Raw genomic sequence first — 16973 nt, 5'->3', positions numbered from 1 at the left:
CTTCTGAGTATTCTTTCATCTGCGACATCTGCCCTGTCACAGACTTTATGTTTCTTTGTAAGATATTTTAGGTTTTCTCTATTTGTACCCTCTGCTAACGTTACAGTTTGGGATTTTATGATTTCATGGCTCACATCTAACTCTGGACTCTCCACTGGGTTGTCTGCATCCAAGCTTTTCTAACCAATCCAGCATTCAGCTCGCAGAGTAATTTTCTAAAATGTTACCTTCACTCTTCCTGGACTGAGCACAAGAAATCAGCCGCTCGAATTTGAAGTCTGAAGATCGCAGACCCTAACATCTTTGTCTCTTAAGTTAGAAGAGAGAGCACTGAAACACTTCCTTACGGCTGACATAAGTATAAATGAAGATTTGGTCACAGGGCATTACTCAACATTTATTGTCTGTGTCTTGCAGCAGACACCTTAGTGCTTATTCCTTGTGACCTAAAATATCATGTCCCCCCACCCCAGTCAATTCCTTAAGACCCATGTTGAAATCCAGCCCCTCCACCAAATCTCCCTCCTTATTTCTAGCTAATTATCAGGACTCCTGCTTTCTTCTCTAGTCTTGTTTTTGTGCTAATTCGAGTCCCCCCAGTGCCTTCCCCAGGCCAGCCCACACTTGGTTCACACTGAACACAAGCGGTTTACACTGCACGATGCTCCCTCCCATCTCCTGGCTTCTAGGTGGTGCTCTCTCAGACTGGGATGCCCAGCCCCCAATCCTCTAGGTTCATTAGTTCATCAGCAGATCTTCACCAGGCATCTCCTTGCACCAACTAATATGCTAGATGTTCCAGGTGTGCTACTGAGGAGTGGTTCCTGGCTCCTTGGAGTACTCAGCTTCTAACGGGGAAACGCAGACATAACCACACACCTGTAACATTGCAAACCCTCATCAAGTCTGTAAGGAAACTGCCGGGAACTTTGAGAATCTGTACCAGGAGACATGATCAAACCAGGGACAGGGGATGCAGAGGGAAGGCATCCTTAAAGATGTGTACAGCTGACATCTGAGGGATGAAGAGGGTGTACATTCTAGGTCGAAACACCATGTGCTTTGGGACAGGGCACATCCCGGAGCTGGATGTGAATCCGGTGAGTGGGCAGCACACCTGTGTTCAGTTGAACACAATGTGATTTTGCATTCTAAAGAGTGTGGGTACGTTTTGTCTCATTAAGATCATAAGCTCCTAAAACAAGGAATGGGGCAGTGGAGCGCCATAGCGTTGTTCCCGAGATATGTCAGTCTTCTGGGGGAAGGGTGGCAGTATGAAAGGTCCAGTGAAGCACCCAAAATTCTTTGAGGAGAACCATTCATAAATCCATGCACATCAACACCAGACACTCCTCTCACCAAAACCAACATCCTCATTCGTGCCGTCCAACGTGGGAGCCACTAGCTCTTGTGGTGACTGAACATTTGACATGTGGCCCGTCCCTATAAAGCAGTGCTGAAAGTGTAAAACACATACTGGATTTTGAAGACTTGGTGTGAAAAGAAAGAACATAATGACCTCAGTAGTTTTTATATTGACTACATGGTAAAATCAGTTTTAGGTATGTTGGCTGTAGTAGTAAAATTAATTTCACCTGCTTTCTACCGTTTTTAAGGTGGCTACTAGACATTTTAAATGACCTGTGAGGCTTGTGTTCATGGCTTCTATTTTATTTCTAATGTACAGAGCTGCCCTAGAGCTAGATATGGTGTGAGTGGTCCTTAGAACCCTGTCTCCTACATAGTGTGGGTGTTTAATACCCACATAAAGGAAATACCTGTGCTGGGAACGGGAAAGCAAAATGCATAATATCCTACCGTGTTGGAGCTAGAAGGGAACTTGGCGACCACCATTTTCCAGATGGGAAAACCCAAGCATGTTTGTCAACATTTATGGGATTGCGTATACTTTCAGAATAACTTTAAAACTGCCTTTTTTTTTTTTTTTTTGGTCTCACTTTTGCAAGTCAGACTGAAATACCAAGAGACAAACTAGAATATATTAAAGCTCAAGTTAGTATTAAACCTCAACGAGATTTCTGATGTCCAATTTTCGGACACAAAGAGGCCTTAAAGCTTGGCAGGACTTACTGTTCATCCTTGTACAAGGCCATTGCTCTGTGGCAGTGGAACCTAACAAGCTCTTCACTAGTTCACATAAAAGGCCATTGCTCTGCGGCAGTGGAACCTAACAAGCTCTTCACTAGTTCACATAAAAGGCCATTGCTCTGTGGCAGTGGAACCTAACAAGCTCTTCACTAGTTCACATAAAAGGCCGTTGCTCTACGGCAGTGGAACCTAACAAGCTCTTCACTAGTTTACAGAATAGGTTGGGACTGGCACTTCATAAACAGAAAATCACGTCCAGTCCTGGGTATTTATCCAACCGGCACAAACACAGCGATTCCACCCAGGCACCGAGTCAGAACCACCAGGTCCCCTTTGGAAGGTTAAAAAGGACTTCAATTCCACGTCAGATAGAGCACAGGAAGCAGAAGTTTCCCCTGTGAGTTTCCTGCATCCCTAGCTCTGCTGCCGCTGCCAGCCCTGGTCAGCATCCGCAGTGCGCCCCGAAAGCAGCCTGCGCAGCTTGCAGGGGTGGGTACGAGGAGGTCAGGCTATCGCCCACATTGCGGGGCGTCCTGCCGAGACGAGGAAGCCAAGAAATCAGGAACAAATCGGACTGGAATTAAAAACCACCTCATGCAGGTTCCACGGGCCACCTCCCTCCATTAAACAGCAAGGCGATTTGTATCCCTTCCTGACCTGCTCTCCGAGGAGGGCAGGGAGAGGATACAGGGTCGGGGGAGGCAAGAGAAAGAGGAAACCGCTTAGGAAAGGACATATAACTCCTTTAGCTTGGCGAGCGGGCGCGCTCACACACACACACACACACCAGTGTAAGCAACACTAAAAAAATCCCTCAAAAACTGGGCATATGGATTTGGAATTGTAGCTGATATAATTTTTTAAATCTTAATTTCTCCCCTTATTTATTGGCTCATTTCCTAAGAGGTTGCTCCTTTCCAGGTCCTGGGGAACTCTGATCATCCTAAACGAATACAAAGGAAAACAATCAAATGAAAAAACAAAAAACACCAAAAACTGCTGCGGGGAGAAAAGGCTTTGCTTCGGAGCCGGCAGTGGACAGCAGAGTAGGTGGAAGGCGAAGCTGCAGCGGAGGAATTCGGTTAGTCCAGGACAAATGGGGGCGTGGCGCGCGGCTCGGTCCCGGGAACCTCCGCCAACAAAACTTCTAAAGGTTCGCGGAGGCGGCGGGGGGCGGGGCAGAGCGGGGGAAGGATGTAGCGACTCCGGAGGGAGGGAACCGGGGCTCTCGGAGGGGTCAGGGCTGCGAAGGGCAGAGCGGCGTCGCAGAGGTTTGGGAACCCCTGATCCAGCGAGCGGCTGGCTGGGTGGAAGTCAGGGCCCCGGGGATCTGGCTGCCCTGGCTGTCAGACGCCCCAGGAGCCGCCGCAGACCCGGCAGCGCTCCGAGGGGGCGAGGCCGCCGGCTGTGGTTGGCGGGGAGGGGTGGGCGGAGTGGGGAAGGGGCGTCGCCCCTGTCGCCCCCGCCCTCTCCGATGTCATTGGGCGGCCGCCTCGGGGTCCGCGCCACCTTTTCGCCGTCGCACCCCGCCCTCCCCGCTGCGCTCGTTCGGGGGCCGGTCCGGCCCTGGCCGTTGACGTCACCTCCAAGTTTGCTGCCCTCGGAGTCCCACGTGTGGCTGCAGCGACGGCCCGGGAGGCGGCGAGCGCAGTGGCCACGGCTGCTGACAAGTCCCGCGCAGCCCGGCTCGTCCACGCCGCTCCCAGGTGGGGCCCGAGAGCCGCCGGAGCGGCTGGGCGCGCACCAAGAGGGTCGGACGGCTCGGCGCGGGTCCTCTGGCTCCCGCTCGGGTAGAGGGACTCGGGGGACCTCGCCCCGGGGCCGAGAGCGCGCGCCCAGGCGGGCCGGGGACCGAGGAAGCGGTGGCTGGGAGGCACAGTCCCCGCCGCGGTCTGCAGCGCACGGAGCTCAGCGGCCCGGGAGCCGCACGTCCCCTCACCGGGACCGAGCGAGGGATGCACGATCACTGAGCTGGGACTCCCGCCGAGAGGCCGTTTCGGCCCGGGTCTGAGACGCACGCCTTCGCCACCGCCGCCGACACCCGCATTCCGGCGACTCTCGGGGACCGGGGGCGCCGAGCGCGGCCCCGGGCTCAGGACTTGGGCGATTCTCAGACGATGGTTTCTTAAGCACGGCACCACGTCCCCCTTCCCGCCCCCTCGACCGGAGGCTGGGATCCAGCGCGGGGCTCTGGGGGCTCCGTCTCCCCTAGGAGCCTCGGCTGCCGCCGCCCGGGCAGCTCGCACGGCCGCAGGGGCGCAGGGCGATGTGGCCTCCGGCCAGCGCGCCGGCCCCCCCGGAGGATGCCACCGCACCTGGCGAAGTCCCGGCCTAGCATGGCCCGCGCGCTGCCCGACGTCGCCTCCGGCTAGGATGGCCCCTCCGGCCCCGGCCGGCTCCCACCCCACCTCGACCGAGCCGCTGTCCCGCAGCATCTTCCGGAAGTTCTTGCTGATGCTCTGCTCCCTGCTCACGTCCCTCTACGTCTTCTACTGCCTGGCCGAGCGCTGCCAGACCCTGTCGGGCCCCGTCGTGGGGCGGTCGGGCGGTGGCAAGGAGGCGGGGGCCCCGGGTCGCGGCGTCCTGGCGGGAGGCGCGGGGGAGCCGGTGGCGTGGCCCGCGGTCGCGCGAAGGAAGCGCCTCCTGCAAGTGCAGCCGTGGCCGAGGCGCCGGCCGCCCGCGCTGCGGGACGACGGCGAGGTGGCGGCCTGGGAAGAGGAGCCCCCTGGCCTGGCGGGGAGTCCCGGCGGCTCCGGGGCCGGGAGCAGCGTGGCCGAGACGCCGCCGGGGACCCTGGCCCTGCTGCTGGACGAAGGCAGCAAGCAGCTGCCGCAGGCCATCATCATCGGCGTGAAGAAGGGCGGCACGCGGGCGCTGCTCGAGTTCCTGCGCGTGCACCCCGACGTGCGCGCCGTGGGCGCCGAGCCCCACTTCTTCGACCGCAGCTACGACAAGGGCCTCGCCTGGTACCGGTGAGCTGGGGCCGGACAAGGCGGGCAGGCGGGGGCGGCCAGAGCCCGGGGTAGGGGCTTGAGGAGCCCGTGGTGACGCCCACCCAGTTCATCGCCCTCCCCGGTTTCATGCAGAGGGCAGAGGGTCATCGGTAGTTGTCCTTAAGATGAGGGGTCTCCTTCCCCACCCTGCCTTCTCCCGGGGAAGAGGGAGCGGGTCGGAGGGAAATTTTGGCCTTGCAGATTTTGTCTTTAGTTCTTGGAATTCCCTTTTCCCCAAATAGCCAATCTCATCATTTTCTCTTGCTTTGTGAAAGTTTCCCTGTGCATAGCTAAAGAGAGAGAAAAAAAGAAACATGTATCTTCCAAGTTGGAAACCTGTTCACCAATTACTAGATACGTGTCCTAGTGGATCCCTTTCCTAAGGAAGCCTGTTTTTATTTCTTCTTCATCTTCTGGGAGATTCCCTGCGGTTAACGGAGCCTTTGCCATCGTCTGTTTATTTATTTACCTTAACTCTTTGCCTAATTGTCCTAGGTAGTAAGTAATATAGACACTGAGTTAAAGTGTCAAGAACTAGACTCTAGGTTTTGGGGAGATGTATGTGAGAGCAGTGTGCTTTAAAGACGGCTTCGTTGGCAATAACTTTTGTTTGGGGCTAGGAATGACTTCATATAAAATGCTTTCTGTATTTGTAGGGAAGAGTACCTTTTGTCTCTGGACTGGCAGAAACTTTTCTAAGGATCTCCAAACAATTCCCTTTAAAAATGAGGTAGACAAAATTTTTTGAAAGGAAGAAACGTGGGGAAAAATAGAGATCCTGGTTACATTGTGAAAACCCCTCCTAATACAGTGTAGGAAACAAGTCTGATTTAGGTCTGAATCTTAAACTTACCAGTCTTCTCAAATTCAAACCACCTTTAATAATAGAATAAGCCAAACTCTAATAAATCTTAGTGTCACCTGGATTTTGTTTGCCATAAAATATTGGCCTTTTTTTCTTTCCTCTCAGTATATGGAAAAATAGGCCAGAATTTTCCATTTTATAAAGTTTTATCTTGTTCATTAAATTTGCAGTCTCCTTGTTATCTTGACTGAAATCATAGGACAAAAGTTACAATACCATTTAAATATATTTCAAAAGCCCACTCAATTAACCATTCATCCCCAAAAGAGAAATGGATGTGATTTGACAAGTTTATTTACTCGAGGGTCAAGCACAGGAAGCAAATTTACAGTAACCCAACTCATGAGAAAACATTTGGTCCTAAAAGTCGAACTAGAACATTAAACGTGTTTAAAACAGTAACTTTCCATTCGTTGGAGAGGAAGACAAACAACCTTCCCTTACTATAGAATATATATCATTTAAAATCATCAGCCACTTAAAAAATCCCCTTGTGTTTCTGTCATTTATGTTGTATCCTCTGGGAAGTTCTTATAAAAATGACCTGTTGAATCTGGAAACAACAGGTCCTTCTTCTTAGCACAAAGGCAGCTCTGTTTTTTCCATCAAGGACACAAGAAAGAAGTGATTAAAGACCCCTAAAACTCTTATCTATAGCAGTTTGCATTGTATGTGGCCTGGTACAGGGCTATAAGTGAACACATTTCAAGCCGACTGCCCAAAAACATCTAAGACAATGTTGGACTCTGAGGTGCTATTAAATATGGTGAAACATTTAGTACTAAAACCCTTTATTTTCATTTTGCTATATAGCCTTTATTTCCACAAAGTAGAACTGTTTCTTCCTCTTCCAGAAATGAGTATTTGGGGGCACAGTATATCCACAGAGCTGGATCTTATTTTCCGTTGACCTTTCTGAGCTTCTGTAAGAGAAGGAAGGTTTCAAGGTAACTAGAAACACAAGTATTAAAAAAAAAAGGAAAGGAAAAAAAGAAGAAAAAGTCATGAACTTTGAGGCTGCTGTCTCGTTGGGAAGCTGGAGGCATGCTGTAAAGTAAATATCTCCTTGGACTGTTTACTTCGGTAGAGGAGTTTTATAAAGCAGTTTATGGTGGTTACAAAAATAACTGCACAGTAGACTTCATGGTTTGGTGAGTTTAATTTTCTAAGTGTTGGAGCAGTGTCTTTGTTTTACCATTTGCAGTGGTCTTTTATTGAACGCATAAATTTAAGTTTAAATCAGTTACATGGAAAACTATTTAAGAAGTCCAACCTATGGGGCCTGGATTATGAGATCATTTAATGAAACTTTGCTACAGTTCTCTTTCATCTCGGCCCTGAACTTGGAGTTAGATGTTTGTGAAAAAGACTGAAGACTTACTTACCGATGACAAAAAAATCACACAGAATGCCATTTAACTATTAGGCACGTTTTAGCTGCTTGTGTTTAGCCAGTATTTTAGGTAAAGGGATTCGGTAAGACCTTCTTGAGTCAGCCCAAAAATTGTAATATAGGGTTTCTAACACACATTTATGACCAGACACACACACACACACACACACACACACACACACACGAACAGAAAGAAAACCCTAGTATTTGAACCCTGAAGTGAATTATAGAAGAGAAAAAAATTTGTACAATATTTTTTACATGCTCATTGACATGGGAGAATCATGATGTCTAGCCTTGTTTTTTCGCCCAGTGAAAATTCTCTCAATTTGCCGTAATAGTTTGTTGTGGCAGCGCCCCCTACCGTCCTGACAACGGGACAGATCTGTTGCTACTGCGAAGTTGGGAGAAAATCTCTTGGAAACTGAGTTTGAGAGTTAAAAACGCCTGTTGTTAGGATGTGTCAATAAATTTCTCTCTCTGGAAAAAAAATTAAAAGTACTTTATAAACTGCATCCCAAGAACAGTGTAATCAATGGTTTCTTCGTTTGGACAAATGTGTAGTAAAGGCCAAGAAAACGAATTTATTTAAAATCTCTAAAAAGGAAATTATTCTTATTGATTTAAAAATGTCCTAATATTACTCTAAAATAAATGAAATAAATGAACATTTTAATATGCCGGGAAATTTGTTGATGATAATTTAGGACGCTTCAGCGGACTTTTCCGGATATGAAACTCCGCTCTGATGGGGTTTAAAAAAACATTCCACATTACTGAATTTAGCTGACATGATATCAGGACAACAAATGTCTGTGGCTTGCGTGTCACAGGAAAGCAATCCTTCACTGTGAGCGGTCTCCATTTCCATCGGATGTGTGATGGGTTCCTCAAGAAAAGGGGGGAATTGTTTCATTACCTTCAGAACTTTGAGATCTTTTCTGGAAGTTAAGACCAAATGCGTGTGCTGTGGTTCAAGAGCAGGTGACCTTGGAATTCTAAAAGAAGCCCCCTCCCCTACTCTGCCTGTGTATCTGCACCAGCTGGAGGCCATGGTTATTTTTCTCCTAAGACAAAAGATAACTGTTTATAAAGTACTTAAAGATATGTGTGTGCTTATATATACTATGTACATATATATATATTTATATATGTATATGAATATAAACGTTTGGATTCTGTAACACTTCAGTCTTTTATTTGGGGACAAGATAGTAAGTGTTCGTCATCTAATCTCCTGTGCTAGCATGTATCTTTCCTATATTTGGGCTCCTTTTCTTTAGTGAGACTGGGTGATTTCCCCAGAGAAGAATGTCGCTAAACTTATTTTACTCTGTAGCATCCAGAAAGATCAAAGATTACTCAGCTTGGAGTTTAGGAGTTGGTCCTTTCTGTGGCTTCATCAGAATGTGGCGTTTCCTGGCCCTTCCTGATCACTGCCTTGTTTATCAAGTCCACGGGAGAGGCAGGCTGAGCAGAGGCACTTCCGGTTCCTATCGGGGGCAATCGGCATCTTGGAGCAGCTGGGAGCAGCTGCAGAGTACCTCCGTGCGTACTTTCCCACCCTCCTGAGCCACCAGCCCTTCTACATGAAGGGTTGGAAGTGAAATTCGAGCCAAGGGAGTCTGGCCACCCATGCAAGGTCCTGGGGACTGACATCCAAAGGGGTTCTGTGTCCTCAGAGGGAAGCCAAGGACCTTGGAAGGGATAAGAGGTGGGGGGGGGGGGGCGGAACGTGGAGAAGCAGCTTTGGGCCCTGAGTCTAGGGTACATGTCTGTGGTGGGGGGCGGGGAGGGCCCAATTTCTTTCATGCATTTGCTCCCTGGAGCCCTGAGTGACTGGACACTCTCCATCAACTGTGAGGTTGCAAAGAACCCCTTTGAGAAGCTACATGCTGCCATTTTGTTTGCCCCGGGTTCATCTCCCCAGTAGACCAACCCAGCAAGACCAGTCCAACAGTCTCATTTCTGTGTGTGTGTGTGGCGCACGAGGTTCACGCATGAACCCATACACACATGTATGCAAGAGCAGGTACCCAGTAGGCGGGGAAAGTGATGGAATTGATCACAGAAAAGTTATTTAGTGGTTGGGGAACTTCTGAGCAGCATCAGACACCCGGGGGAGCAAGGTCTAGGAGTATGGGGTCCAGGCATTAAAAACGACAGTAGCAAAACCATGTTTGGTGTAGCCTGGAATTGGAATGCCTTGTGTGAGCGATTATGCCCTTGTAGTGATGAGGTTTATCAGGTGCTGATGTAGTGTGTGTGGAATGCATGGCCAAGTCGGAGCGAAAGCCCTCCACAATATTGGAATCTTCTGCCTTCCTCTTAAAAAAAATCAAGAAACGCTCTGGCCAAAATATTTGTCTCACGGAATTTCTGTTGATTGGCCCAGAAAGAGTACGTGCCAAATCTGTATTCTGGAGGGGTCATGAGAACAAAATAAGCCTGTGCAATTAATGGCAACAGGGGCTGACCTTACACAGACCAGATGCTCACATCATAGTAGGAGAGTGTCACAGAGCGAACAGACTGACTTGGTATAAACAGCAAAGGCCTGCTATCTCTACGGGATGCATTTGAAGGACTGCACATCACGATTACCATCAGCCACATTGCTGCGCTGGGTTGGGAACTTGATAGACGTAGCGATTTCCCTCAGGGGCACGTCTTCCTCCCCCAAGGAACAGGAACTGGGCTGATAAAGAGCATCCTTTCTCCGTGTGCTTCCCAATGATATTAGACTCGAAGCTTTTAGAAAGTTTGTTTTTCCTTAAGTGATGAATCATAATTGTGGAAATGAGATTTCTTATTAAAACATATGCCTTTGATGTGTTACCAGAGGAAATTGCACCCAAGTAATATTTTAGCTCCCTAGTCTTTGCATTTTTAAGAATGTCTTAAAAATGTTCGGAAGCACTTTAAAATCTTTGCTCATTTGATACAGTTTAAAAAATCTATTTGGAGGGGGAATATTGATATAGTTAATAAATAAACTTGAGTGGAATAAACTTATGTGAAAGCAGAACGTAGAAACTGAGGAAATGCTGAGTTCAGAGAATTGAAACATCTTCCCAGCTGCTTGCCTCCAATGATGCAACTGCTGATTTTATATATCACTCATGTGGTCATGACCCTTACGCCTCTAACATTTACATTTATTCTGTGATTCCTTGAAAGCTGGATTCCAGAAGTTCAGATTTGCTCAGTTTCAGAAGCTGTCAGATGGCAGTAAATGTGAAAAAGAAAAGGGGAACTGCTTAGTAAGAAGGAAGTTTAGTACTTGCAGTTAGTTTAGTACTTGTGATATTCTCACAAAGTTTAAAAAAAGAAAATCCTCTTCCTGGTCTCTTTTGAGAGCAGCCCACTTTGAATGTGACCTGTAGCGCCACCTAGTGGGAGGGAGACTCAGCAAGGAACTCAAAAGGGTGGACTTTGAAAACCTCATCATGATCAGAGTATATTTGGTCTCACTTTAAAAAAAAAAAAAGTCATCCTGGGTAGCACTTACAGCCACTCTGCCTGAGCCGGCTCTTTCAGGCAGGGAGGTTATCCTTTGGAGAGAAATAGAAAAGAGCTGCCTTGACAATAAACCTGAAAAAGAAGAGAGAAGTGATTAGGAGATTTATATTAGGAATGTGCGTGCCTGAAAGGAGTGCCATATGCCCAGATTAGTCTTGTTAGTGTGTTTTGCCTCTGTTTCTGAAAGCCAGCTTCACATGAAAACACTCCCAGATGATTTTATTTCAACATCAGTAATGCAGTCTTATTTCTATCCCCGCGTGGTATAGGCTCCGGAAGAGGGTCCCAGGGTTCTTAACAGGCAGCACCCAGAAGCCTGTTTAACCTTAACACACCTGAGATACACTTTGGGAAGGTCCACCATGTGGGACAGTTTTATAGGAAGGTGTTTTCGGAGTTCCAACGGGAGACTGTTTCCTGTGACTTTGGTCCAGGGCCTGGCGAGGGGGGGTGAGCAGGTACACGCTACTATATATAGGATAGATCACCAGCAAGGACCTACTGTAGAGCACAGGGAACTCTACTCAATATTCTGTAATAACCTATAAGGGAGAAGAATCTGAAAAGATTAGATAGATATGTGTTTACATCTGAATCACTTTGCTGCACACCTGAAACTAATATAACATTGTAAATCAACTATAATTCAATTTAAAAAAAAAAGTAAGGAAGGGGGAAAGGGGAACATGGGAACGCTACGGACCCCGCTGAACCAAGTGCTGAGGGTGACGTTCCCTAGTTGCCGTGTTGAGATCTTGTATCCCCTGGTGTAAGGCAGGGAGGAGGGCTTCACCTGTGGGGTTTTCTTCCCCTAAACCCTTGACCCCCATCTAATCATGAGAAAACGTTAGACCAACATGAATGGACGGTACAGCCGCAGAATACCTGACCAGCATTCTTCACAAATGGCGAGATCATGAATAACAAAATAAGACCGATAAACTGTCACCCTGGGAGGGGAAAAAAGAGACTAACTGCTAATGCATAAATACAGTCTGGTACCGTCGACGGGATCCTGGAGCATAAAAAGGGCATTGGTGGAAAACTGAGGAAATGTGACTGACGTGTGTGGTTTAGTTCACGGTGTCACACCAAGGTTGATTTCTTGGTTTTGATCCTTTACCAGGGTTATGGAAGATGACAACCTCAGGGGAAACTGTCTGGCTGAAGGGGTCTCTGAGATTTTTCTGTACTGCTTTTTTTTTTAACAGTTTTCTTGTCTAGAATGATTCCAAAACCAAAGGGAAAAGAAGACCATTAACAAAGAAGGCAGAGAGTGTGAGGGGTCATCCCGAAACTCTCCACCCAGCCAGCCCTTGACTCCTCTCCTCCCCAAGGCCCCCAGCACCAGCCCGCTGGCTCCCTCCACGCCAGCACCTGTTGCTCCAGGCATGCTGATCTCCCCCTCAGCTTATTGCATAATAACATTGGCTCAGGGCCCCCCTCCTACTCTCTTGTCTCTGAAACACGGACAGAGACTGTTTCGTCTTTCTTTCTCTTCTTTGTGGTTGGCAAGTGTCAAGTCGAGAAGGTATAAAAAGTCACCCAGCCCTGACTGAATCCCTCTCTGCCTGGAGAGAAAAAACTCTGATGGCGGTGGCAAGGTTTTGAGAACACAGAGAGCTGAAGTAGGGGTCAGAGGAAAATCTGACGTGGGCATCTGGCTTTTTTGCCTCCAGTGTAGGAGGGGCAGTCGTCAGGGCTGGGAAGCTGGCGATGCGGTGACGCGATGGGGCCGTGCCTGGGGACACTCCTTACAGCTAAGATGACAACACAGTCTGGATCTTCTGGGTCAGCTTAAATGTTCTACCTGCTTACTTGCCCTCGTGCTTTAACCTCTGGTTTAGACCCTGGCTTACGGGATCTGCCACGGGAACGAAGCAGACCTGGAGCAATCACGGGGTTGAAGGAGGGGGTGGAAGGGAGAACATCCAACCTCCAGAGCACTGGAGCACAGGACCTGGGCATCCTGGTGGCTCTTCCTGCTGCAGCAGCTAGGCCTGGGACGCCAGCATTATCAGACTCAGAGTCCCCGTCCAGGTAGCGTGCTGGCATTTTCGGCTTCTGTTGTGCATCAGAGGCTCGGGTTTAATAGAGTAATGACAATCTGCCTCAAAACATTTCCTTTGATAGTTTTAAGAACTGTCAAAATTAAAATCAGGGCTTCCCTGGTGGCGCAGTGGTTGAGAGTCTGCCTGCCGATGCCAGGGACACGGGTTCGTGCCCCGGTCCGGGAAGATCCCACATGCCGTGGAGCGGCTGGGCCCGTGAGTCATGGCCACTGAGCCTGCGCGTCCGGAGCCTGCGCGCGTGCTCCGCAACGGGAGAGGCCACAACAGTGAGAGGCCCGCGTACCGCAAAAAAAAAAAAAAAAAAAAAAAAAAATTAAAATCTCATTTTTACTGAAGCAAAACAAAACAATACCTGGTACGTCTTGAGACTCAGAAGATAACAGTACTTCCTCTTAATCGTTGGCTCACTTACCTTGGTCGCATCTGTCTTATGAACCTGTATCGTGCAAAGGACAGGCTACTAAATGCTTATGTAGATAAAAATAATTTCCGTGATTTAATGCCATTCTGGGCTTGTTGTTTGACATTTTTCCATCTTAGTTGGTATAATGCTTTTCTTCATGCATGTTGAAACTTTTTAAAAATAGCAAAATATTTGAACCCTGCAAAGTACATTTGACGAAATCTGTCATTTTAGTTTCTGTTTCATTTATTTTCACTCTGATTTTTGTTATTGCTTTCCTTCTTCTAACTGTGGGCTTGGATTGCTCTTCTTTTTCTGGTTCCTTAAGGGGTAGAGTTAGGTTGCTTATTTGAGATTTTCTTTTTGCTTAATGTAGGCATTTGTCACTATGAACCTCCCTCTTAGAACTGCTTTTGCTGCATCCCATAAGTTTTGGTGTGTTCAGATTCCATTTTCGTTTGTCTCAAGATATTTTCTGATTTACTTTTTGATTTCTTCTTTGGCTCATTGGTTTTAAGTAGGATGTTGTTCAACATCCACATATATGTGAATTTTCCAGTTTTCGGCTTGTTACTGATTTCTAGCTTCATACCATTGTGTTCAGAAAAGATACTTGATATGATCTCCGTCTTCTTAAATGTGTTAAGACTAGATTTGTGGCCAAGCATATGATCCACCCTGGAGAACGTTCTGTGTGCATCCTGCTGCTGTTGTATGGAATGTTCTGTATATGTCTGTTAGGTCTATCCGGTCCTAACTATTGAACATATAGTTCAAATCCAATGTTTCCTCACTGGTTTCCTGTCTGAATGATCTATCTGTCATTTTAGATGTAAGGTAATAATAGCTGCATCTGTTGAGCCCACACTGGGTGTTGCTAGATTTTGCTGCATGACCTGCTGCATGTAGTCTGGATACTTTTTTAATATGACTAATATCATTAGGTAGGTCCTATTATTTACTACCTTTTATAGCTCAAGAAACCGGGGCTTAAAAAGATGAAGTAACTTGCCCAGGGTCATATAGTCAAGTAAATAGTAGAACTAGTGCTGAATCCAAGTCCACCCACCTTATGCCAATGCTTCACCGCTGGGAAGCATCATGTTCTCAGATGGAATTGCCCATGTGTGGTTCCTGCCTAGATATCCAGCCATCAGTGGCTCAAAGATGGTAGGGATTGAAAGCCTGTCCCATGTGATAGAAGGACTTGGACATGTTTGATTCTGGGCCTTAGACCTTTAGTTAAAAACTAGGCAGCATATCAACATAGAGTTGCCAAAGCGAATTTTTAGGTCTTTAAATATCCTTGTGAGTGTATTGGCCTATCTGGAATAACTAAAACCACCTCTACTTTTTGTGTAATTCTTTTTTTTTTTTTAAGAAATAATGTAATCTGATCACAGAGCTCATCTTATTGATCATATCAGAAATCCTGAGCCATTCAATTGATTTTTCACCCACCCATTGAAAAATAATCACCGTGAAAAAAACCCTCTTTGTTTAGTGGTCCAAATGAGCACGTTTCTTCCTTCTAAATGGCTGCATGGGGGAGCCAAAATACTGTCAGAGACATAGGAGAAGGTGGCTGGCTGCTCCCGGAAGTGGGGCAAGGTGAGTTGGTGGTTGTACCCATTCCCTGGTGTCTTCAACTTTGTAGGAAACCCCCAACCAGCCATGGCTGAGTCATGCCAAAGTCCATCTTTCTCACTCTTTTCTGTATTTGCCCTTTATTTTTTAACTTTATTTTATATTGGAGTATAGCCAGTTAACAATGTTGTGATAGTTTCAGGTGCACAGCAAAGTGACTCACTCATCCATATACATGTACTTGCACTTTCTGATAGACACTTTTTTTCCCTTAGAAATGTTAATATTCCCAATCAGGCCATAGCCCAATATTTAGCCCCAAGCACTCTTCTATCTTCATTATTATTGTTATTAATAATTTTTATCTAATTATCCTGCCAGCTGGTCATTAGTAGTGCCAAGCTCTTTACCGTACTGGTCGGATCATTGCCAAATAAGGCATGGTTGTTGATTTGAACTTTTCTGGCTCTAACCAGACAGAATCATAAACCGTAAAGGAAGTTGGAATTAGAAAGTATCTCAGAGATTGTCTTCTGCCTATGAGAAAACAGGGTGCCTTGCCCAAGGTTAAGCTGAAAGACAAGAGCTTAGAGCTTCCATTTTTCAGGGTAAAATTCTGGAGACTACAATTGGGAAACCATTGCATGCTCTAAATTACATAAATATCATTTTGGAGGATTTGTATCGATGGCAGAATTATTCCAGAGAATGGAACAATTGATAGCATTATTCTTTCTCCTCCCAGAACTGGTGAATTAAAGTATTGAATTGAATTTGGTCAGTGATCAATTCATCTTTAAATTTGTGGTTTCCATCTCAGATGTTTTCCCCAGTATTTTGATGCTTATGGACTTTGGAACCCAGCTAGCACGATTGGCCTGTGGATCCTTGTAAGTAATTTGTGTTTTACGGTTGTTACCTGATTGTAAAAGATTAGTGGGAGAAATCCAACTACAGACAGAAAAGAAGTTTGCTTTTTCTCTCTCGAGTGTTCAGAGTAGGAAGTAATCAGTCAAATTATGGGAATAAAATTCCTTTTCCCTTTTTCAGAGTTCTTACTTGGATTAGAGCTCTCCTTTCAATAGGAAATATCAAAGTTGCCAGGCTGGTTTGAATGACAAATTCAAAAGTGGTGTGTTTGTTACGGTCGTAAATCTTTGCAGATTCTCCTTAAGCTCAGGTATTTAAAAAGGGAACTGAATTAAGCCGCAACGAAAGTTACATTCCCAGAGCTAACTGCTGCGCCCCTGGTCACCTTTCTTAACTGAAGCCATGTTTGCTTGCCATCGATGTTTTGAAAAGTTCTGGCGGTAAGAAAAGGCTGCAGTGATGAAGTGATTTCGTTTTACAAACAAAGCTTTTGAGTAAACAAAAACTGGCATCTGGGTTTTTTCTTAATTTTCTGGTGGACTTTAATTATTGTAGTCTCTTTCATCAAATGTTGTGGGTTCTTCTTAAAGAAATAAAGGCCGCTTGTTTTTCTTTCTAATGAGGCCTTTCTGTTTCTTCTTGGTGTAGGAGGACTTGAGATTACAACAGTATCTGTTTAAAAGGCTTTCCCCAAAGCCAGAGGGTCTACTAGAATGCCTTGCTAGGGTTTAATGATGGAAAGAAAACACATTGGATCTGTTTTATATTTATATGGGGCGGGGGGAGTTCATGGGGAGCTAATGCTTGTGATGAAAATTCTTGGGATTTTCAGGTGCATTTGCCCTGTGGCAGAGGGTGGCAAGTTGGAAGCAGACATTGGAGAAACCACTTCTCAGCTCCAGCTGACAGTTACCAAGAAAGAAAGTAGACTCATGATTGCCCTGCCCTCTGATTTTTCTAAAGAATCTCGGGATACTGATTTTTTAAAAAACATATTGAGAAATAATTAACATTAAAAACCAAAACTAACACAAACCAAAATTCTGCATAGAGGGAGTAAATCAATTTCATCTGGAGGAGAGGGGCCGCTAGTTTATAACCTTTGGCTTAGAGTGAAGATCAGAGTTAGCAACAAAAAGCTGGTGTGTATTAAGAGATT

At 46.4% G+C, this 16973-nt stretch overlaps 1 protein-coding gene across 1 annotated transcript in view; it reads left to right on the top strand.

Moving 5' to 3' along the window:
* Positions 1 to 4482: 4482 nt before the first annotated feature.
* HS3ST3A1 (heparan sulfate-glucosamine 3-sulfotransferase 3A1) overlaps positions 4483 to 16973 on the top strand; it is a gene marked incomplete at both ends in the record, with an annotated part of 87798 nt that continues 75307 nt past the window's right edge. Inside the window, one exon of the mRNA XM_082861214.1 lies at positions 4483 to 5081. Coding sequence (XP_082717340.1) covers positions 4483 to 5081 — 599 coding nt within the window. The remainder of the gene's footprint in view (positions 5082 to 16973) is intronic.

Source organism: Leucopleurus acutus (genome assembly GCF_964270905.1).
Source record: "Leucopleurus acutus genome assembly, chromosome: 19".
NCBI classification, from domain to species: Eukaryota; Metazoa; Chordata; class Mammalia; order Artiodactyla; family Delphinidae; genus Leucopleurus; species Leucopleurus acutus.
This window is presented reverse-complemented; position numbering and strand designations above follow the sequence as displayed.